This window comes from Spea bombifrons, chromosome 4 (assembly GCF_027358695.1).
Source record: "Spea bombifrons isolate aSpeBom1 chromosome 4, aSpeBom1.2.pri, whole genome shotgun sequence".
Classification (NCBI taxonomy): Eukaryota; Metazoa; Chordata; class Amphibia; order Anura; family Pelobatidae; genus Spea; species Spea bombifrons.
In genome coordinates this window covers 4,796,526-4,821,200 of record NC_071090.1, presented here as the reverse complement: position 1 = coordinate 4,821,200, position 24,675 = coordinate 4,796,526, and the positions used below count along the sequence as shown (strand labels likewise).

At 43.0% G+C, this 24,675-nt stretch overlaps 1 protein-coding gene across 3 annotated transcripts in view; it reads right to left on the bottom strand.

Annotated features, from left to right (window-relative positions):
• The window catches only part of CACNA1C (calcium voltage-gated channel subunit alpha1 C), a 155,528-nt gene that overhangs the window by 16,376 nt on the left and 114,477 nt on the right, over nt 1-24,675 (bottom strand). The window contains exons 10-32 of one of the 3 annotated variants that reach the window (XM_053461817.1): nt 23,957-24,047; nt 23,605-23,631; nt 20,996-21,156; nt 20,549-20,774; nt 19,939-20,146; nt 19,573-19,693; nt 19,241-19,355; nt 18,884-19,016; nt 18,615-18,687; nt 17,841-17,973; nt 17,011-17,140; nt 15,917-15,976; nt 15,744-15,803; nt 13,953-14,059; nt 13,553-13,640; nt 13,056-13,163; nt 12,441-12,493; nt 11,770-11,916; nt 9,421-9,622; nt 8,950-9,108; nt 8,410-8,520; nt 2,396-2,479; nt 1,776-1,859 (exon numbers count right to left, since the gene is read on the bottom strand). In XM_053461817.1, the coding sequence (XP_053317792.1) occupies nt 1,776-1,859; nt 2,396-2,479; nt 8,410-8,520; nt 8,950-9,108; nt 9,421-9,622; nt 11,770-11,916; nt 12,441-12,493; nt 13,056-13,163; nt 13,553-13,640; nt 13,953-14,059; nt 15,744-15,803; nt 15,917-15,976; nt 17,011-17,140; nt 17,841-17,973; nt 18,615-18,687; nt 18,884-19,016; nt 19,241-19,355; nt 19,573-19,693; nt 19,939-20,146; nt 20,549-20,774; nt 20,996-21,156; nt 23,605-23,631; nt 23,957-24,047 (2,681 nt within the window). The remainder of the gene's footprint in view (nt 1-1,775; nt 1,860-2,395; nt 2,480-8,409; nt 8,521-8,949; nt 9,109-9,420; nt 9,623-11,769; nt 11,917-12,440; nt 12,494-13,055; nt 13,164-13,552; nt 13,641-13,952; nt 14,060-15,743; nt 15,804-15,916; nt 15,977-17,010; nt 17,141-17,840; nt 17,974-18,614; nt 18,688-18,883; nt 19,017-19,240; nt 19,356-19,572; nt 19,694-19,938; nt 20,147-20,548; nt 20,775-20,995; nt 21,157-23,604; nt 23,632-23,956; nt 24,048-24,675) is intronic. The other 2 variants (XM_053461816.1, XM_053461815.1) reach the window with 2 other exon arrangements.

Genomic DNA, 24,675 nt, shown 5'->3' with positions numbered 1-24,675 from the left:
AGATCTTGCTATAACACAGCCCGTGGTAACGCTTTATCACTCCCTGCTCCTCTTATACGATCTTCATTCATTTTCCTATTTCTTTATTCTTTCTACACATTCTTTGATGTTTCTTACATTATTTTATAACACAAAAATGACAAAACAAAAAAAACAAATCAGAACTCTCTAGATATACTTAACGCTTTATGGGACAGAGGTGTGAGCTACAAATTAGAAATGAAGGGCAAACGTATTGGGCTCGAGACACCTCTCTGGTACGTAAAGGATTAATGGGTCAGAAAGCCCCGGGAACATCACTTTTACGGGCAGAGGGGATAGGCGGTGATTGTTTTAAACGGAGAGAAAAGAGAACGAGAAAGCCTGTAGAGAAACAGATGATTATATCATGCCAGGTTACGGGGAGCAGGGCCCGAACTGTATAGCAGGAGCTGGCGGAAGCCGAACGGGCTGAGATCACAGAACGTGACACCGTGGCAGCCAGAAAGGGGGCTGGATACTGTCCTGAAAAGTCATATTAGGGTCCTGTCAACATATCGATCTGGGCTCTATTCACTAAACCCTGCTATAGCTCATCTTACTTCCATAATTCACCAAAAGGCATTTACTTAAATGGAATAGCCATGCTTAAAGATTATCACTGGTCAGGGTTGGACCGAAGAAGAAGAAGCTGCTACAGTCAGTGAGGTAAATGTAACACAAGATACCTGACATCATATTTATCAAGGTGAAACTGAAATTCCAGGGTTCTTATTTTTTTTTAACGGTACAGGGTCTGCCGTTAAAAATAATGTTGATACCCTTTAAAAAAGAGGTTGTTTGTAAGGCATCTACCACACAGTTTTAAAAAAAAGCACAAAAAATAAGCTAAATTTTACAAACATGCCACACACGGGGTAAGCGTGAACAGTTTAGCAAAATGGACACTGGGAGGAAAGCCTTAGATTTTAAGTGAGGGGGACAAGGTCGGCTCTTGTATGGTCGGTGACCGACGTCTACAGAGACGAGACAGCAGGAAGTGAGCATCGGTGGCTAATAAAACTTCCTTTTTTTTATCCTAATCTTACAGAAACATCTGTGCAAATTTTGACCTTAAATTTAAAAAAAGAAAGGCTTACAAATTTTCTAAAGACTCAAAAAATGGTATTTTTAATATTGCGCTGTTTAATAAAATATTTCAGCTGATCCCAGCATGCAGCTCATCATCCCCCTTTCTCATTGGCTATACTCATTTAACAACATGTTTTATAATTGGTTCAGAAACCGGAGGTCTGATGAGTGCCCACAGAGTCCAAAGCTTATAAATATATATATTTTTTTTTAACAAAATATCTTAAAAACCACCTTATAAAGCGTAACCAATTAATAAATATAATCTGAGAATGGCAATATTTATTATTATTGACTATTGCTACGTATATATATATTTTTTTTTAAAAAAAAGACAAAAATATAAAAAAAAGAAATTTAAAAGAGAAAAATTTAAAAAAAAAAATTTTCAAAGAGAAAAATATTAATTTTTTTTTATTTTTTTAAAGACTTTTTTTCTGTGATCAGCCAGTCCTGCTATACAGTTAATTTCATGCCAGGAGGAGTATACGCAAGAATCAAAATCCTAACTCTTTCCGGAAAAAAATAAATAAAAAAAATAGAGTTTTTAAAAAATAAATAAATTCAAAAAACATAAAAAAGAGTAAACGAAGAGGAGGAGGAAAGACAAAACGAGGAGGGGAAGGTTGTGCAGCCACAGTCACGGACAGACGATGGTTACTTACGTTTAGCTCTGTGATGGCTATATCAACAATGCTACCCACTACAATCAGTGCATCAAATGTGTTCCATGCATCACAGAAATAGTGCTACATGGGAGCCCGGGAGGATTGGAGGGAGGAAGAAAGAGAGAAAGAAAGAGAGAAAGAGAAAATCAAAGGAAAGGAAAAAATAAAAAGCATGAACGAGGGAAAAATGGAAAGAAAAATTAAGAGTAAAACCAAAAAAAAATCGAAAAATTAGGAAAAGGTTACGAGGCGTTATAAATATATATTGATATGGCTCCTCTTGTGTTCGGCGGCTGGGTTTACCCTGTTAAACTGCACAATGACACTCCAAAAATGTAACAAATGCTGTAGGGTGAGGATAGATGAGACAAGGAAAAGCCCCTTCTGTCCCCTTCCTCTGGCTGGCATGGGGTACAATTGGGACTGTTCCCTTCTCTCGTTCCATTCTCACTGGGGAGGAAAAAGGAGTCTGCAAGATCAGTAAAGACATAACCAAGGAACAGGGCAGAGAGAAGCACCCAAACCAGCATGGAGAAGGGGAGAGGAGAGAAGGGGTGTGCAGGGATGGGGTGGGGGGGAGAGAGGAGATAGGTGCAATCCTGCCCCGATATACTTACATTGGTCTCGCTGAGAATGACGTCAACTACGCTGCCAATTACGATGAGAAAGTCAAAGACATTCCAAGGGTCAATAAAATAACCCTACATGGGGGAGTCGGGAGGCAAGGCAGGGTGGGAATTAAAAAGGATTGTTAGACAGACTTAAGACGTCAAATACAGTAGCAGCGCTCGACCGCCGCCCTTGCCAGAGGAGCTCACAATCTAAGTTGTTGCAGGCCCCTCTGACACAGGAAGGGCCGAGCGACCATCCCACCGCTTTCCCACCCACCCGCAGCAAGCTGCTGCCATCCCAGCATCTGCAGCCCCGGCTTCACAGTGTTAACAGGCTTAAGATACACGGAAAAAAAAAAAAAAAAAAAAAGATTGAGCCAGCAGTGAAGGGGTTAAGCGTCGACACCAAACCTTTCGATTTTCTTGCCTGTGACTGTTGTGTAGATCAAGGTGACGTGAAGCGCGTTGGCAAGGGACGTCCTGTATATATATATATTAATTATTATTATTTATATTATTATTTTTTATATTTTTTTTTACATGTATTTATTATTTATTTATTTATTGACAGGCCAAGTCATATTTATTTATTATCACAAAACTGGAGCAATTCTTGTGCAAAATTCTAACTCGTGAGAAATAAACATATAAACCAAAAGAATATTCCTGCTAATTGTGTCATCAAATCTCCATCAAATCTTTCTGCCATTAAGTTCTATGTTTCTATAACCATAACGAGCAATGGGGTGCGCCTTCTGAACGGACCGTTTCATTGGTTGCTATGGTGATAATGATAAGACCACTTTTTTTTGTGTTTTTCTTTAAATAGCTAAGAGATAGGGAGATAGATAAGTGGAACAGCCCCCCAGCAGAAATGGTAGAGGCTATTACAGTGAGGGAATTTAAACATGTATGGGACAGGGATACGGCTCCTGAATCTAAGACAAGACCAAGACCGATTGAGGTCTGAGTTTTTACAGCAGCAAAAACAGGCATGATGGGGGCCGAATGGGGCCGGTCTGCCAGAATATTCTATGTAAAAGGCAAATATATCAGGGTCTGCAATGATTATGAAATCGTCGGTGGTTAAAGCTTTCAGATGAAAGTGTTAATTAGGTGATACAGACTTGGGGATGAATAAAAGCAGGAGATGGTCCATGTAATACCCTGTCAGGAAATTTTGTATTATTTGGGCAAACTGACATTTATTTTAAATACGTATCCACATTAAATCTAAAATATATCCGATTAGAACATAGTAATGATATAGATACTAAATCAGGTTAGATTTTAACAATCTGGATACTGTGTCATATTAGAACATAGTGATTATATAGATACTGTATCACATTAGAATTTAGTAATAATCTGCATCCTTTATCAGAGTAGAACATAGTAATGATCTATATAATATATCCGATTAGAACCTAGTAATGATCTAGATACTGAATCCAATTAGAATGTAGTAACAATCTGGATACTGTGTCAGATTAGAACATAGTCATGATCTAGATTCTGTATCACACTAGAACATAATAACAACCCGGATAGTGTATCGGATCAGAACATTGTAACATTCTAGATACGATATCCAATTGGATCGGGGCTAGAGTTGTAGCTCAGAAGTTTGTGATCAGATTTGTCTGTTATCAGATCTGTTCTATTCTCTCAATTCCTTTCCCTTCTCTGAAGAAGCTTTCCGTTTATACTCGTCCCTGCAGCATAGGTTGAACCTCCCGTTCTTTTGCTATTTACCCCCCCCTCCACCGCCTCCTTTTCTGGAATGAATTCTTAAATGTTTGACCTTTTGTCTAATTTTGAGTCCCTTTGGCTGCTTTACACAATAATGTAATTTGGTTTTGCTCTATTCTTCACCTGCTCTCCAGTATGAATGTTACCCGTTCCTCTACTGAGAAGAACATCCCATGGGTGGACATCTTACTAGAGATCCAAGGTGCAGATGTGGCCCTCAAGTGGACAGACATCGCCGTCTATCTAACATCATAATGTTTTTTAGTAGAGGGAATGTGCATAGGGGTGGAAGTCTCCCATCAGTTGTCTCCACTGTCTACATGGCCTTACCCAACAAAGGACATCATCTATGTATCTTCTCAACGTCATCACAGACAATACCTTTCAATGCGTTATCCATATAAATGACTCCTTACTTGGAACAAACATTAGTAAATGTCATTTTAGTGTCATTTATGGCATAGTGGCGCATTAGCCGAAACAGGTAGAGGGTTATGGCATTCCAAACGTTCCCACAATGGCGATGACTGTCCATAACTAGATGGGTCCAAAATTAATGAATATGTTTATCCACCCAATAAACTCTACATTACCAACGTTCACCAATGTCTTTGATTTCTGTATATTTACTATTTCGGATTATTTCCTTTGTTCTGGTTCATGTTCTGATTCTTGGACATTATTACATTCTCTGTAACTTAGAAAATGTTGAGCAGCCACCCAGCAGAAGTGGTAGAGGGTAATACAGCGAGGGGATTTAAACATGCATGGGATAGACATACGGCTCCTGAATCTAAGACGAGACCAACGACTGATTAAGGTTTCAGTCTTTACAGCAGGTGAAATGGGCAGACTAGACAGGGGGCCGAATGGGGCCGATCTGCCTTCAGCTTATATAGAAAGGCGGATAACAGTATGTAAAGCATACATTGACTTTTAACAGTACATACTTTAGATCAGGCAGGGCTTCTTCCCATCGTGTTTTGAGTTGTGTGATCTGTTCTGCTCGTCTCGGAGGAAACTCGCGGAATTTATCTGAAATGTCACTTAGTAAAGTGATGTTTTTTGCGCACAGGAAGCCGCGGCGCTGAGTACCCTGCGTGTGATTGTTTAGATGATTGAATTCCCGGGCTGCACATGGGGGGGCAGAAGCACATTAGGGGCCCCTGCTGGTCTGTGGTTCCCAGGCAGTCCTGTCACACATTAGGACACACATCTTCTGTGCCGCGTGGCATCTGTCAAAGGCTCCCGGTCCTACCGGGATCTTAGCCAAAGGCTGCTTTGGGCGTTAACCCCTTCACTGCTGGTAAGAACAGACGTGGATACATATACGTCCACTCTCTCAGGCAAGAGTTAGCGTAGAGAGGGTTAGTAGGTCTGTATAGTTAGGCACGTGCATTAGGAGGGGTGAAAGATAGGTGTCTTGATATTAGAAGGGGTAAGAGGTAAGTGCCCGTATGTATACAGAGTTTATTAACTAATGCATGACTTTGGAGGAGAGTGTTAGATGTCCTGATGTATGTGTATTAGGAGGGGAGAGGGGTGGGTGTCCTGATGTCTGTGTATTAGGAGGGGTGAGGGGTAGGTGTCCCGATGTCTGTGTATTAGGAGGGTGAGAGGTAGGTGTTGTGATGTCTGTGTATTAGGGGGGTAGGTGTTCTGATGTCTGTGTATTAGGAGGGGTGAGAGGTAGGTGTCCTGATGTCTGTGTATTAGGAGAGGTGAGGGGTAGGTGTCCTAATGTCTGTGTATTAGGAGGGGTGAGGGGTAGGTGTCCTGATGTCTGTGTATTAGGAAGGGAGAGGGGTGGGTGTCCTGATGTCTGTGTATTAGGAGGAGGCCTGAGAATATGTCTGTGTATTATATAGAAAGTACGTGGCGTTAGTATGATGTAAATAATATGCATTCCTAGAGTCAATGTATTAGGTGACATGATGCAAAAAACTAAAAACACGGGAAAGAAAAATCATCAGGAATCAGTCTTTACAGCGCCGGGCAGCCTGGAAAGAGGAGCAGAGCCGTTAGCGGAGCGGTGGAGGGAGAGCTGAGATCCGGGCCGCAGATGGACGATGCCGAAAAAAAAACAACCAAGAGACACCTGCAAAAAACTCTGCAACATGCGCATAACCCCGCCGTACGACTCCAACACCAGGGGGCAGACTTCCAAGCCTGGGACTGATGTATGTCACAGTGGTGTCCTGTCATACCCCATCCTGCCAGTGGGAGGCAGCAGAGAGCAACCAACTAAGCTGAGTCCCCCAATCAAATCTCATTGTTACTATGGAAGACCACCGTATGAATGTGAAGCAGTATTTCCCCAAACTGCCCTCAAAGTGCCACTACTGTTACTAGCGGGGCAAACTTAAAGGGCATCCTGACCTGCGTCAATTATGGGCTGGCCACACCTTCCAATTTAACCCTTTTGATGATAAAATTGCAAACTCGACCCATCCTTGGCGCTAAGAGGTTAAATGCCAAGCGGGTTGTCTAAAAAAGAGAAAATCTAAAAAAAGTTTTGCCAGGGTAGCTGCTGATTGGACCATTCCGCTGGTTGCTATGGTTACAACATCCCTTTGCACTAGAATCACATTTTAGATGAGCCGTCCAATGGAAACCCATTAAGAAAAAAGGTGCTCACCTTAGAGGGAGCGCTGATACCTTTATACTCAGCACAAAGTCAGGGCGCTCAAGTGAATTCACCTCGTTTAAAGGAGGACGGCTCGCTGGCCACAATGTAATGATGTCCTTTAAAGTGTGGCAGTAAGTGGCATGCTTCAGAAACGTTGGGGAATACTACTTTCACCTAGTTTTTACTCAGTGGCTCCGGAGATTTGTGGGTTAATCAGTATCGTGCATCATCTTCCTCTTTATTGGGAGGTTTGAAGGCAAATCCTTGAATAACAGATGGATTATTAAAGCCACCCCCCCGTACCCTTCTTCTAATCCAGGGGGGTCCAACCTGCGGCCCTCCAGCTGCTGCAGAACTACATCTCCCATCCTCCTCAGGCAGCCCCTTAGCATTATGGGAGATGCAGTCCTGCAGCAGCTGGAGGGCCGCAGGTTGGACGCCCCTGTTCTAATCATCACCAAACCACAGCTTGCCCAACGTGGCCCCCAATAGCAAACATTAAATAAGGTCCCCCCGAGATTCTCAGTACTCCCGCTGCTAAACTGCCGCTGCCTCGGCTGGCTGGGGCCGCATCAAACTTCAGCTGCGGCAAGTGGACCCGGCAGGGCACGGTGGCCTAAACGGTTAACCTCAACCTTGTCAGCCTACACGTGTCCGCCATGCATTATGATAGCAGAGTGTTTTTGCCCCTTCTGGCAGTAAAAGGGTTAAGGCTGGGGAGCAGATAAACGAAACCCTTGTGAGCGGGGTCCTGGCGGCACTCGGGTCGGGTCGTTCACCTTCATCGCTGAGAATCCCAGATTTCCCAAGGGAAATATCTATAGCTCTCATGCCACGGGCAGAATTCTTTCACATGCTCCCATGCGGCCATGACGGGGTTAAAGGCAGAGCCCCGTAGTAATTTTAGCCCAGACGTCGTGTGGGAGACTCCGGAGGACTCTACGCGGACTCCCCGGACGCGCGAGACGTGAATACCGTGGGAAAAAATGGCCACCAAAGGATCTTTTATTTGTATTCCCAAGAACACATCAACATAGGGTTAAGTGCAGACCCAATAATGGGCTTTTTTCCCCCATTTATGAAGGAGGAGAGTTAACTTGTTAATAAATTGCCGATTCACGTTATAGAAAAGTCTCACTGGGACGATCCTCAGGCTTTATTCACTAAACGGAGAGTCGCGGATCCGTGTAATGATCGCCAGGGTATCTGAGCCAGGGCAGAAAGGGGGCTCCATAGACGGAGGTAGCAAATTTAAAGTTAACTCTTTCAGTGTGTGTGTGTCGGGGGGGGGGTGTTACCCCAAGAATGTAAAGGGGTATTATTGGGCACAGGTATTAGGGACTATAAGTAAAAAGAGGGGCTCCAAGACAAAGTTCCAACACAATAGTAGGGGACCTTAACTCTTGAAATGCCAGAGAGGGCAGTAAAACCCTGTTTTTGTTGTATTCTCCGATGTGTATTAATCGCTTCCTTTCAATCAGGTGGGATCAAAGTGTGTCCTGCGGCAGACGAGCAAACCGAGATTTTGGGTTGGGTGCCAGATGCCCCCCGCGGTGCCTTCGGCAGCAGCTGGCGTAGCAGTGAGACGCCGTGTCCCCTCTCCCGTCACGTTATGCCCACAGCGCCTCTCTGTACCTACCTTTGGTTTGAAGGCAATGAGTTTCAGGATCATCTCCACGGTGAAGAGGCCGGTGAAAAGCATATTGAGGATGTTCATGGCTTCCTTGAAAGAACAGCTCTGCCCGTAGTGCTAAAAAAAACGAGAAGAAGAAGAAACGCATCTCACTGTCTCCTCCACCATTTATCAAATCGGAGTACCCACTCAACATATCTTATTTCTAAGTCAGCCTCAAGTGAGAATCATGCCGCTGAGGAGCTCCCTCTTGGTTAGCGCATGCCACCCAACTGTCCATCCTTTGGTCCCCAAATCCCCATGCCCCATTTTCCTTTCCTGACGCCCCTCTTTTCTAGGAGCTCGGAATGTTTGCTGGGTATGAGGGTATCGCAGGGTTCTACGGCCCTAAAAGCCCCGATAATGTGTATAGAATCAGCCGGTGACCCTTCACACCTCAATATCTGAGAATTTGCTAAACGGAGGCGCGACTGTCCCTTTAAACCAACCATTTATCGCCTCATCGGTTCTTTACATTGCCGAGGGTGTACGATGTACGCTTCTTACCTGCATGGCCAAGCAGATGGTGTTGAGGAGGATGAGGACGAACATGAGATACTCGAAGTAGGTCGAGTTCACCACGTACCACACTTTGTACTGGTACTGGTTTTTGGGTATGTACCTCCGCAGGGGACGCGCCTTCAGCGCATACTCCACACACTGACGCTGCCGGGGACGGCGAGAAAAAGCAGTCAGAATAACAAATGCCGGAAAACACTGACATAATCATTTACAAGTCACACGGTCAAGCAACGCTTCTCACTCGTGTTTGCCAGGAACGCTAAACAGTCATGTGACGCAACAGCAGGGCCTGATAGGTTGTTGCCATTTCATTTGACGCCCATGTTCTGTCTGTGTCTCTATTATTCAAGCAGGATGCCCTTTAATTATTTTGCCCCGGTGATTAAGCCCGCGCCAGGTTCTCCTACCCCTAACGGTACTTCATTGCTATCTAATATTTAGCCTTGGGGGGTCTACCTGGTTCTTGTCCAGTTCGCAGTTCTTGTACTCCTGCTCCCCCTGCTCCTGAAAGGTGACAATGACGAAACCGACAAAGATGTTCATCATGAAGAAGGCGATGATGATGATGTAGATGATGAAAAAGATGGAAATCTCCACTCGGTGGTTGAACACCGGACCTACGTCCTCCGTGTGCGAGTCGATGGCGCGGTACAGCAGCCTGGACGAGGGGCGACATAACCGAGGTCGTTAGGGAAGAAAGACACAGAGCTATCGAATTCATTCGGTTCTAAAAGCAATCATTCAAAAATATGATGAAAAATATACATTATGCTTTATATATACATTATGCTTTATATATATATATATATATAAAATATATATATATAAAAAATATATAAATAAATATATACATATAAATATACATATATATATATATATATATAAATATATATAAATAAATATATATATACAAATATATATATATATATATAAATATATATATATATATATATATATATATTTATATATATATATATTTATATGTATATTTATATGTATATTTATATGTATATATATATATATTTATATATATATATATATTTATATATTTTTTTATACATATATATATATATATATATACACATAGCGGTGGCTAATTTAATCAAAGTATCCACCTTGCTTCTCTTTTTCGCTTATTGCGCTCCAATAACAATATACTGAAAGCGATTCGGACGCGCGCGGCTTTGATTCCGTTGGCATACAGATGTTTTTAGGACGCATCGCGTTAATTGGTGGTGTAGACTCGAGCCAAAAATGTTCCAAACTGCGCAGAAAAACCATCTGGCAGACTCAACGCCGTGTAAAATCTGGCAGACGGGAAACCGGGGTGAATCCGTCAAAAGCATTTTAACTCATAATGGAAACATTTCAGAATGTTACTAATCACAAGATATTGTCGTTTCGTTTAGAACGTTTTTTTCGACACATTGTTAATAACGGAAGGAAGTTTAGAAGATGATGCAATAGATGATGTCAGAATCTATTATTCTTTTAAGAAGTCTGTTCTTTTTCTTTTGGGTACCTGGTCTTCTTCCCTAATCTTTTTTTTATTCTAATCATTTTTTACTCTTTTGTTGAAGAAATGCTGCCAGAGATCCCGCAACAAAAATAAGGTCTAGCGCCAGTAGGCCAACACTCGAATGACACGTTGACGCGCATCACGCGGGATTGGGTGATGTCATCAGCGGACGTTTCATCCGCTGAACAAAATAATTGCTTAAACCAACCAAATTAACATCGGCGGGGATGACTGCGCTCTCCTAGCTCCTAGAACAGGGACAGAAGTCCGAAAAAAATAAAAATCAGTGGCGATTTAATATGGTTCAGCTGTGGATTTGGAGAATCAGCTGGGGTATTGATATTCAGTTATTTCACGGCAAAACATATCGAGCGCTGAAATAAATGATCTCATTAACCCCTTAAGGACAATGGGCGGTCCCTAAACCCATTGAAAACAATGCATTTTGAGCCCCGTTCATGTACGGGCTTTGTCATTAAGGGGTTAACCTTCATAGACAGTCCGAACATAACAATCGGCCAAATGAAAACCACATAAATTAACTGTTTCTCTTCGATGCAACCTCAAAAGTGTCTTATTCACCCAAGATAACTCAGACGGAATATCTTAGGTGACCCACACCATAAATAATTCCACCCCGAATACGTTGGAGGTGCTCAACTGCCTACTTTATACTTTCAGAACTTAAAGTAGCATTCGGAACCTCATCCTTAATAATTTTGAATCATTCCAAAGAACAATACTTTAATCGTGCAACATTCCGTCCATTTTTTCTGGGAATACTAAACTGTCACGTGACACAAAAGCCGGAGCTGATAGGGCTGTTGCTACAGGAGCTTCTTAGACGTTCCCGTGTTTTTATGTGATCAAACCTTCAGAGGAAGGTTCTATACCCAACCCTTTATCCCATATGTTGGAGAATTTGTCACGCATGGTGGACAGCACTGGTTTACTTGGTTACCAGCAGTAGTTTCTTTTAAGGAATAATGGAGAACGAGGCCTTAAAATCTCTACGTTTGGGGAAGTAGAAGCAGGAATGGTGTATGTGCATCTCCCTTAGACACGTGCTTCTCAAGCAAGTTGTCTAGTGGCCCCTAGAATGAGACCCTGTCTGAACACAATGGAGTCAGTCAGAAGATCAGTCACTTTGATGGATGGACTGTCAAGGAGGGACATCTTTGAAGCCTCTTTAGGAGCTGTTTGGTTCCAGGTTTGAGAACCACCGTTCTAGACCAAGACATCGACGTCAACCACAAACTTCTCTTTCTCTCTGCCCAAGGACTCACTCTGGCCACCCCTCGAAGGTGGAGACGGTAAAGAGAGCCATCATCGCCGTCAGGACGTTGTCGAAGTCGAACTTGCTATTCTCCCAGTTGCGGTCTTGGACCATGGGCTGGGAGACGTCGCCATCCTTATAGCTGATGTACTTCCCTCTGTCCGAGAAAGAGATTAAAAGATGGCTTGAAAAGAAATAAAGTTCCTTTCCCTACGAACAGTCACAGAGAGAAATACTTTTCACAGGAACCCGTAGAGGAATCATCACGCTCTCTAAACAAACATAGCTGATCAGTCGCCCGTGCTGAAGTGTAGCAACGTGGTGAAAGTTTACCCGCAGGACTCTTCTTCTTCTTCTAATACCAACACTGATGGGGTCCCCTATTGTCTAATGGCCTCTAGTTACTAAAAACTACATATTAACCCCTTGCAACTCATTTAATGGTTGCAGGCTTGGTGACCCTGGGATAAAATAGGCCACATAGCGTGATGACCGTGGACCTCAAAGTCCCCCTAAAAGCTTTTACACGCCGTGTAACCCAGTGGATTCTAACAAGTTAATCAATTACATAATCTTATTTTTTCGCGGACATTAAAGTCTTCATGAGGAATCTAGAAGCGTTCTTAGCATCATACGATCCCTTTGTATGTCATCACCGTGTATTTCGCTCATTCAACTTACTTGCACTCTGTCTCCGTGCTCTTGGAGCTGTCCGAGCAGCTGTACAACTTACCCTGAGATCGAACGGAAAGAAGAACGGAAAAAGTCAGTTTCCACCGGTCGTACTCAAGCTAGAATTTACGCATTTTGGCAAAACTGAAGAAAGCCTTCATTTCCTGGTTATTCTCCTAAAAAAGTGAAGTACTGACAGCCAAAGGGAATATATATATATAGATAGATATAGATAGTCTGGATAGCCCTTTGTTGTTATGGGTAGAACTTCACACCCCATCTAGAATATCAATATATATAGGCCAAGATAGTTCTTGTGGAACACGCTACTGAACATATGTGAGCTCCACAGGAACATCTGATCATATTAAGCGGCGTGTGCCATGCGTGTCCATATTTAAAATAGTTCGAAATAAGATTTGTGTTGCTGCATGTTGATGACCAACACGCGCATGGCTTGGAATAAATGAATAGAGGAGCTGCCAGCAAAAGGGCCACCATCGGCCTATGGGCTCCTGCAGCAAGGGCCACTTTTACACCACTTGGCATTAATTGTGGGACCACCGCATGCCAGTTAAGGGACGTAGCCCTGGCTACAACACTCGAATGCTCCCCGCGCCTCACCTTAAAAAGTTGTACCCCGATACAGGCGAACATGAACTGTAGCAGAGTGGTGACAATGACGATGTTTCCGATGGTGCGGATCGCCACAAACACGCACTGCACCACGTGCTGAGGAGGGAAATGCGCAACACATCAGCGATGGCGTTCGCGTGGTTAAACAGAATGCGCGAGCGTCCCGTATGCGGACAAATACAGACATTTCCGTACAACGCATGGTGCACTTTCGAATCGCTAAGCCCCTTTACCTGTGTGGTCACAAGGCAAAGATAAAGGGCACTGGTTGGCCGAAAAGCTTTGTTACCATAACAGCAGAAATGACTACTTGGAACATTATGCGACATTTTTAAATGGAACGAATAAAGCGACTGCTTGGGTTGCTTTTCTTTGCCGGATATGCTAGAGATCAATATATATATACAGAACAGCATCTTTAACTATGTGCTATCTGGAATACAGGTGAGTTATTTTACCTCTAGGACTGTGCGTCTGGTACCCACCTTAAGGCCTTTAGCCCGGTTAATAGCTCGGAGCGGCCGCAAAACTCTCAGGACCCGCAAAATCTTCACTACGTTAATAGCGCTGGATCTGAAATGAATGCCAAACAAGGGATGAGATGTTTGGATACCCCTCAGGCATGACACACGCCACACGCGAGGTGGGACCACCTAGGGGGGGGGGTCAGGCAGATTCCTCTTCTTAGCAAATTTGCACGTGCCAGGGTATGATGTCATAACCCGGCATCGTGAGTCTACGTGCGATCGGACCTGAAGGACCTGAGAATGTGTGCCACGGTACACACGGCACCCATAGCTGCCAACCTTCACAGTCCCTTTAAGAAGGAGAGCTATCAGCGTACTGTTACGGGATCAAGCAATCTAATCGTTGGGTTCCACTCACTGTATGCCGAACGAGATGAGCGACACGCTTACAACCAGCAGGTCCAGGATGTTGAAGTAGTTCCTGCAGAAGGAGCCCTTGTGCAAAAACGCCCCATAAGCGGTCATCTGAAAAGAGTCCGTCAGAAGCCATTAATAAAGCCCCCCCGGCTCTCCAATCCCGCAGAACACCCCCCAAGTACAACACTCCAAGCCCCCCGATCCAGCCAGCGTCACACAGATTGTTAGTTACAGCGCCACTATTTATAAATATTCACTTTTTTCCCCATTTTTTGAATTTAAAGATCATGTGACTTGTTTTACGTCATCGATTCCAAATCACGGGGATATATTAACGTTATTGCTTTCTCGGTTAAAGGGATCTTTTCCGCACAGTGATTGGCTGCCGAAACAAGCGGAATTCTGGGTAAAATGCACACGTCCCTAATTTAAAGAATATAATAATAACTCTGATTCTGCCTCTTTCACATTAGTTAGGGCTGCCATATTTGTTTTAAAATATATGTATTATTTTATTATTATTATTATTATTATTTTATCAGCCCGAAGGATATCTTTGGGATCGTATTTGGTTATTCCAGCTCTTTGGTTAAAGGGAGTCAGAATAAATATTTCTGTATACTTTTCCTAGAAATCTGATTAGCAAATGATGTCATTTACTATTTTTTTAAAAATATTTTTTTTCATATTCAGGTTTTATAACTGCAGAAATAAGAAGAGAAGGGGCATCGTAAACCCCCCCCAAATCATAAGCAGTTCCATGGTATATTAGATGTTTTTCCACTTTAAAAAATGTGAATATTTACATATCAGCTTACAGAAAATGGGGTTAGTGTAATAAATATAATAAAAATAATAAATAATTGAATTTAACATGAAGAATAATATTACCCTAGTGACCCGGATCTATTACAGCTACTATGTAACACGGTATTCTATATAACGCTGTATTCCTTGTTAATATTACCGGCCGCAGCCCTGCGTGCGAATAATGATGAATTTAAGAGTGAGTCGCGTAGCCCGGGGCTAGAATTGATGGCGTTGCAAACATGCCCCCTAGTGGCCAGGGCAGGACAGCCAGGCTCTTGGTGGAGAAATGCGATGTAAAGCTTGAAAAAGTGGTCCTATCGACATAGCAACCGTTTAGATATTCCCGTGGATTGGAGGGTTCTAATAGTTGCCATGGCGACCATTGTGCTTTTTCAAACGTTGCACCAGAATCACTTTTTTTTATATACATAGCCCCCTTTGCTCGTTCGCAACTGAAAATTATTACTTAGTTTATGGCTATTTAATAAAGAAATTGAACCGCTGCAGCTAATACATAGATCCAGCCCACAGGGACACGCAGAGAGATAAAACGGGGTACTGGGATTTACCCCTCTGGGCAGCTGTACGCACGGAGGGGTAACAACCAGTATCCAGCTGTTAGAGAGTAGAAAGAGAGAGAGAGAGGTGGAAAATCATTTTTTTACCTATCGTGAATTAGTTTCTCGCTTCCAAAGCTATTTACCCCATTAAGGGTGTTTGGAGCCTTCAAGGAGCCAGTCAAGGTTGGGGCATTAACATTTTTTTTTTAATTCTCTTTTGACACTTTAAATGTCAGGGCGATGCTTAACTCATAGGAAAGATTATTTTACGCAAGTTGCGGCGTGAATGGCATATCCTCAGGGGTGGCTCTGAGCTTGGTGGAGCCGCCATGATCCTCCCTGATGGATCCTAAGCCCCACCCACGCTTAAAACTGAGCCCCGGGGAAGGATGCAATAAAAAAACGAACTTATGTGCTTTTACCTTGAGGATAATTTCTAAAGTAAAGATACTCGTAAAAACATAGTCAGCATTTCCTAGGATCTGAAAGACAAGCAGAGCGGAGTTAAAGCAGGAGAAGACGGGAGAAGACAGGACGCCCGCATGTGTTAGTTCTGCACGAAGCGATAAGCAGGGCCCGGGACCTACGAGTTTACCTTAAGAGCTATTTCTATGGTGAAAATGACGGTGAAAACTATATCAAAATAAAATACAACCTGCAAAACACAAACAACGGGGGGGGGGGCAAAAATGAGTCAAAAAGGGGGGAAAATTTGGGAAAATTGACTTCTTAAATCTTGATTCCAGGCGGATGACTCTTTCATGGCCTCAGTTATAAGAAAAAAAGAAATATTATATTTAACAAAGCAAAATACATGCCATAGATATACTATGTACTGTATACACGCTATACGCTAAGACTGTAATGAACAGAGAAATAAAAACTGTCTATATATTGAGTTTCTTTTTTTAACAGGATTCCGAATATTCCGAATAAATTTCCCAAAACTCAGATCCAATTAAATAATTTATTTAAAATATAAATAACATATAGACAGTTATTATACTCTACGGGTGACAAAAATACTTTAACTTGGGGTGAACCCCAATTATATCGTTATAGACTCCAACAATGATATGAATTCTAGACGTTTAGAAGACATGAAAAGTTTAATTTATAAAGTCATTTTCTGCGGTTTCTGTACACATTATTGGGGCTTTTAGGGCTCCCAGAAAAGAGGGGCACCAGGGGAGGGAAAAAAAGGGGCACAAAGAGGGACTGGTCTTCCTAAATAGGACACTCGGGAGGTATGCATTATTATGTAATAACAAAGTACATTTTCATTGGCCTAAACATTTTTGTCTTTGGTAAGGCCTATCCAATGGGAAATCAGGGTAAATTCCCCTTCAGCGGACAGACAACCCCCCATTTTTGGTAATATGAATCTAACCGCCTCTACCGGATTGGCTGGCTAGGTTGAAATAATTTTTTTTTATGGAAAACTTTGTAAAAAGATAAAAAATAATGAATAAAACTGAATTGAACCCTCCCCCCTTATCTTTAATAGGTAACAGATTGAGGTTAAACCTTTCAGTGCAAGAGGGGGCGAGCAGCACGTTACCCAGCCCTCGGCACTGAAGTGGTTAAACAGTCTTGAGATGCACGTTGGGGGCCGTTCGGCCGTGGAGTGGTCCGTGGTCTGGATCCAACACTCCCATACCCCGGACACGAGGCGCGCGGTTGGCGTACTTGGTTTCTGAAGGAGTGGTGGCGCACTGGATCCTCCGCCGCCAGGGAAATGCTGCTCAGCAGGATGAAGAAGAGGATCAGGTTCGTGAAGATGTTGTTGTTGACGATTCGGTGGCAGTGGAGGCGGAACCTGTAACGGCACGGACCGGAAATGGTTAACGTCGCTGATGAAATGTGTCTCGGAGTAGGGTCATGGGGACTTCTGCACCCCGGTTTTTACGCCCCCATAATTGTCCCCTAAAACCCTTAGAGCTGCCTAAAGGCAGCTCCATCCATCATATGCACTTCAATGCACGTGGAGGCTGCCTTGGTGCTACCCTTCCATGGGGGGGGTCCTGCAGAATTGCCCCCATTTTGCATTTGCCCCATTTGCTTTTAAGTGGGACGTTTCCTTTGACGGAGCCGGATGGTCGCGGCGTGACGGATCTTTGCTCTAATTAACAAAGTTACAGTGAAATAGGCAATAAAAAAAAAACTAGATCACAAAGCACGGGAGCCGGAGAACTCCAGAAATAACACGTCTTCTGGGGCAGAAGGACAGGAGTGACACAGAACCGGTTCTCGAAGTGCCCCGGGGGCCCGGCACCTGAGACTGCAGGACCGATTAAATAAAATGGCTCGTGTGTCCGTTCTGCGGAGTACAAAGTACTTTTTGGTTCTACTATCTGAGTCCAATCTACTAGAACAACTCATTGGCTCCTTATGATACGATACAGCGGTAAACAATAGTATGACTTGGTCTTAATCACCCAGCCGGACACTCTGACTGATGAAAGTCTATGGAGGAAGGGACTTGGTTACTTATCCATCATTCTGATTGCGGCACACACCTGTTGTCCGGTCGGAATATGAAGAAAGCTGTGGCTTCAGGCATGGGGACGGCTTTCTCCTTAATGTGTAACTCAGACAGGGGCCGTGGACGAGGACCAACAGGCATCTCAGGCTCCTCTTCTTCCTCTTCCCCTAAAAAAACATATTTTTTATTAAACTTGGGTAAATCACACACTCTGAGCAGTGGGGCATCCAAACTCACATCCTTAAAGGGACCCCGTCAGGTTAACAAAGTGACAGATGTCCCATTCCGAAGCATCTTTACATTGTGCCGGCCAAAAATAATGCTTTTATCACTCCGTGCCAAGTGTTTCTACCATGAGCTGCATGTGCGCTACATTCCATCTACGAAAAAAGAGACCTTTGAGGTCCTGTAATCTAATGTGATTTTTTTAATATATATATTTTTTTATTATTCTTTTTATTATTATTATTTATTTATTTTATTATTATTTTTTTATTTTTTTTTTACATTGTTCAATAAAAAGGTATCGACTTCAGCAAAAGAGTCCATTTTTTTCTTGGGTTCTAATAAGGTTATATTCATTTTCTTATCCATGTTCAGGAAGGAGTATTAAAACGATACGTTAAAACGCTAAGGTTCTATCTCAAACTACTAGACGGTAGCTGTCAAGCCGTTGAACGCGACCATAATGGCTACGAATATCTCGCCAAGACTCGTGGGAGCCGTAGATCAGTCGGGGGGGTTGCCTTTTTCTGATAGAGGTTGATATTCATATTCGGAATTGAGAGAACAGTGGAAGATACTCTACCTGGGGTCTCGTTGGGGCTGGGATATGGAGTCTTCTCCTCATTCTCATTGGAAGAATATTCCTCCACGTTGATCTGCAAAGAACAGGCAATGCGATCAAAAGGAAGCATTTCAATTAATTCAAACGGATAGATCGATGACACATTCTGAAATCTGATTGGTTAAAACCTAATCAGCTCTGCCAACCAGAGTGCAGGGATCGGTCTGTTTACTTCCGATTGGCTACGACCACCATTTTTTTTTAAAGAAGTCCTATGGTGTCCTCCGCACCTTGGTAGCAGGAGGAGACTCCCCATCTGCCGTGATGGCTTTCAGTTCTATCTTCTCCTTGCTCTCTTCTTGGGGCGGCACAGGAGACTTCCCCAGGATCTCGTTTTCTGGCTTCTTCTCTGGACTGGCCGTCCTAAAAAATGAGGAAATTCCATTAAATCTGAAATAATTGTCAACATTCTAAAAAGTGTGAAATCAGACCAAAAATATTGTTAAAATCCATAAAACATTGCATGGGATTGAGTAGCCCGATCACAGCGTGAGTCCTTGCTGAATGGCAGAAAGTACCTACAGAGAACATTTAGACCCAAGAAAAATGTATTCCGAGGGTGATGGGAGTGAAGCAGCTGGGCTCACCTGGCCAGTTTCTTCCTCTCCTTCTCTTCTTCCTCCTCCTTCTGGGCAGACGTCAGGCTCTCGGCATCTGCCAAGTTGTCCACAGCGATGGCCAAGAAGACGTTCAGAAGGATATCTGTTTGTTGGGGGTTAAAGAAACTGTGGAAAAGGTCCGAAAGAACCAAAAGGCTCTAAATCTGTTTATTGCATTTGTTTTATTCAACATGTTATTTTTTGTGTGACCAAATTTCTTAAAGAACTCTATCTAACACTCAAAAATGCCCTCAAATTTAGATTTTATTTAACGAATAACATTTATTATCTATTAAAGAGGAAGCGTGGATTAAGGATACAGTTGCCACAGATGAAGAGGATGATGAAGTAGATGCAGACCAGCATCCCAGGGAAGGACGGTCCCCCATAAGCCATTATTCCATCATACATCACCGAATTCCAGTCTTCACCAGTAAGGATCTGAATTGAAAAGAAAACTCGGGCCATTAAATACCGAAACAAGTCAGCGATACCATAACGCAGTTTGCAGAACCAAATAATCGTTTGGAATTCTGAGAAAGAAGTAGGTATTTTAGAAGTTACAGGCTGCTTTCTTTGGAATAGTCCCTCGTTGCCCAAGCAGGGACTGTCCAATCTAAACGAGGACATTTGAGAGCTATGAATACTTTTTTGTATTGCACCGAGCAAAACGTGTACTTCTGCACCTGAAAGACGGTGAGTAGAGCCTGCGGGAAATTATCAAACGTGCTCCTGCGCGTCTGCATCTCGTCGAAGTTAAACTTGCCCCCGAAGAGCTGCATTCCCAGCAGTGAGAAGATAATGATGAAGAGGAAGAGCAGGAGAAGCAGGGATGCGATGGATCGCACGGAATTGAGCAGCGAGGCCACGAGATTACTCAGGGAGTTCCAGTACCTGGAAGGAGAAGCCATGCGATTGAGTCATTTACCGCTCGGAGGGGAAGAATGAAAGGTAACGGCATTACTTTCTGAGCAGCTTCAACGCTCGGGGCAACTAGTTGTCTATGGAGTCACAAGAAAAGCTAAGGTTTGCCCTCCTTACAGGGTAACTCAGCCCTTCCTCTGGGGTCCCAAGCCGTTCCTCACTCATACACCACATTCACAGATCTCTGAGTTGCTATCCTCCCACCCCCTGCAGGGCAATGTGTTTCAGCCCCCCCCCAATGTGCTGCCCGGTTATGAAGGGCCCTTGTTTGATACATTGCCTAATCTCATTGTGTATGGTGGTCGGCTCTGTTCTCCTCCATCACCCTAGGTTAATTTTATTATAGAGTTCGCTATAATGCGGGAAGGTTACCTGGTGATCTTGAAGATCCTGAGAAGACGCACACAGCGCAGGACAGAGATTCCCAGAGGGGACATTATCTTGGTCTCCACCAGAATGGTCTCCAGGATCCCACCGCAGACGATGAAGCAGTCGAATCGGTTGAAGAGTGACACAAAGTACGCCTGGAGCCCTAGACTGTACATCTTTAGGAGCATCTCCGCGGTGAACAGAGCCAAGAGGACTTTATTTGCTGTGTCTGGACGTGGCAACATAAGAAAGTTGGAATCATTGATTGGAGGCCACCAGTTCTAGATCATACATCCTAGGCCAAGGCTCTCCTAGACCCTTGGGTGGATGTCCTTCAAGTTATTTAGACCATAGGGTTTTGTTTTTACTATTTAATACTCAAACACTTGGTGACCATACAGTAATCAGAGCAGATCCAGTAGAACTTCCAGATTTGTTTAAATGACTCACCTTGGACTTCGGTCAGCCAGTCGGGTTGGTTGTAATGCTCTGAAGCGATGGTCAGCGTGTTCAGAAAAACCAGGAATATAACCAACCAGTAGAAGATGTTTGATTTTACTGCCGCTCGACACTTTCTCCTGCAGAACCGGTTCCACCGCCTCCAGTAACGACTACAGAGAAGGAAAGGTGGTTTACAAGGCGTAACCGGGGTGCCTTTACCTTACAGGCATCTCCTCAAGTCTATGAAGCCCCATCAGTGAACGGTGGTGGATCTTGGAGGACTTTCGGGGAATTACTTTGGGTTACATAAACGAATACGGCTTCCAAAAGCGAGAGCATGTCCCAGGAGACCCTACCACGCATGGTTTTTCAGGTACTACATCCTCAAACATATTGCTTGCTAATTAACCGCTAATGCGTTGTTAATTGTTTATTTATAACGATGGTAATTAGATAAAGTCCATTTCTCTGCCAGGTCGCGGTCTCCACGGATGGGAGGTGGACAGACCGTCTGTCCCTGCCGAGATCTGCGAGACAACGCGCAGGATTCCGTTCTTCAGATCCCCCAAGATCCCAGCTGAAGGTCATGAATGAATGGTGTAAACATTTGCTGTTGATTTCTTTGATTTATGGATATTTTTTTTTATTTCTATCTTTTTTTCATAACTGATTGAAGTGAAGCCCGCTAAATTAACTAAAATAATAATAATAATAATAATTAATTATTATTAATAATCATAATTATTATGCATTCTTTAAAAAAAAATATAAAAAAACTAATTATATTAAAACAACACTTATCATAGGGGGAAGCTGCAGCTATAGAGCTGGAGCCCCTCCCCTCCTAAGTGGTCTTAAGATTCTCAACACCGATTTGCTGCTTAAATCAGCCAATCAGTGGCAGGGAAACGCTCCCATGGCCCGCAGCATGGGGGACACCATGACCTCTCCGCCATCATATGCATGTTAACCCCTTGGCTGGGTGTCAGCCGGATATGCACAGCTGTCTCATTGTACAGCGCCACGGAATATGATGGCGCAATATAAAACAATAAATAATTATTATGCAAAATTGTATTAATCCCTCTTGGGCATCTGTTGGTTAAACACAAGAAAATACCCTTTAACACTCAATTACACTTATCTATTGTCGCAAAGCCAACTCAGCCGTCAGAGTGGGTGGTCTGTAATTAGCACCGAGTATCTGTGCAGCCGGTAATTATCTTGTAAAACATTTGGCGATTGTGATTGATTTCCTAATTCCTGGCCGGGTGGGTTACTGGAGATATTTTCCCTTTCAAAACTGTGTGAGCTCCTGCGAGGAAGAGAGTGCTTGCCCAGGTACGTTATATTACTGTATACAGTGCTGGGGGTTATATTACTGTATACAGCGCTGGGGGTTATTACTGTATACAGCGCTGGGGGGTTATTACTGTATACAGCGCTGGGGGTTATATTACTGTATACAGCGCTGGGGGGTTATTACTGTATACAGCGCTGGGGGTTATATTACTGTATACAGCGCTGGGGGTTATATTACTTTATACAGCGCTGGGGGTTATTATTGTATACAGTGCTGGGGGGTTATATTACTGTATACAGCGCTGGGGGTTATATTACTGTATACAGCGCTGGGGGTTATATTACTGTATACAGCGCTGGGGGGTTATATTACTGTATACAGCGCTGGGGGTTATATTACTGTATACAGCGCTGGGGGTTATATTACTGTATACAGCGCTGGGGGTTATATTACTGTATACAGTGCTGGGGTTATATTACTGTATACAGTGCTGGGGGGTTATTACTGTATACAGCGCTGGGGTTATATTACTGTATACAGCGCTGGGGGGTTATATTACTGTATACAGCGCTGGGGGTTATATTACTGTATACAGCGCTGGGGGTTATATTACTGTATACAGCGCTGGGGGTTATATTACTGTATACAGCGCTGGGGGTTATATTACTGTATACAGTGCTGGGGGTTATTACTGTATACAGCGCTGGGGGTTATATTACTGTATACAGTGCTGGGGTTATATTACTGTATACAGCGCTGGGGGGGTTATATTACTGTATACAGCGCTGGGGGTTATATTACTGTATACAGCGCTGGGGGTTATATTACTGTATACAGCGCTGGTGGTTATATTACTGTATACAGCGCTGGGGGGTTATATTACTGTATACAGCGCTGGAGGTTATATTACTGTATACAGCGCTGGGGGTTATATTACTGTATACAGCGCTGGGGGTTATATTACTGTATACAGCGCTGGGGGGTTATATTACTGTATCCAGCGCTGGGGGTTATATTACTGTATACAGCGCTGGGGGGTTATATTACTGTATACAGTGCTGGGGGGTTATATTACTGTATACAGCGCTGGAGGTTATATTACTGTATACAGCGCTGGGGGTTATATTACTGTATACAGCGCTGGGGGTTATATTACTGTATACAGCGCTGGGGGGTTATATTACTGTATCCAGCGCTGGGGGTTATATTACTGTATACAGCGCTGGGGGGTTATATTACTGTATACAGTGCTGGGGGGTTATGCTTAAGGACAATAAGATTTTATTCCGTGGGACTTTAAAAGTTTACTACTTACCTAAATTTAGACTTGGAGATCCTGTGCCTGAAAGACATAGAAGTGGAGCGGAGTCAGACACGTCGCCCGGGTATTCATCACAATTACAGGACGAGGATAAATTGCATTCGCTCTGAGATTATTTTTATCCCCCCCATCTGGTTATTTGGGGCGTTATAGTGATAGGACCACTTTTGCAGCTGAATCACTTATTTTTTTTACAAAAACTCATTTCTGTTTCACCCCCATTGAGTCTTGGAGTGTGAACCGCGAGGGGTCACAAGAATCCTGATACTTTTCAGCTAAAATTAAGAATTTGGGCAAAACATGTCCGTTGTGGGCCCAATTTAAAAGCGAGTCGATGTCTACTCACGCAAGACGCACGCCGCAGCTCTCTTCATCCACGTCCCCACTGCCCACATTGTCCGTATTCACGGATTCCGTCTCGCTGGTTGGCATGCTCACTGCAAGAAGGAACAGACCGTGTGTTTCAATGTAGCAATGTTATATAATATTAGTATTATTTTATTATTATTTTTTTTTATTATTATTATTATTTTGTTTTTATTTTTTAATTATTTGTTTTATTATTATTTTTTATTATTATTATTTTATTTTTATTTTTTAATTATTATTATTATTTTATTATTATTATTTATTATTATTATTTAATTTTTTAATTATTTTTTTTTATTTATATTTTTTTTATTATTATTATTTTTTTTTTCATATGATGTATTTTTTGCACCCTTCTTATCCATGTGATTTATAGAATTCGGAACAGGTATGAGTTTCCTGCATCCCTCCAGCTGTTGTAAAAGTGCAACTCCCATCAGCACCGGGCTGACAGTGATGGGGGTTGCAGTCTGATAAGGACGGAAGTGACACGCAGCGCTTAACCTTGCGGCAGCATCTGCTTGAGCAAAAAAAAAATGAAAGCAAAAAATCTGATTTGATTTATCGCAGAATACATTCCTAGCCATCCATTATTGTTAGCGGTTATTAGAGCGCCGTGTGCCCAGATGCATTGAATAAATATAAATGCATCTGACATGGTGATATAATACTGTCTGCATCGCTATTGTCAGCGTG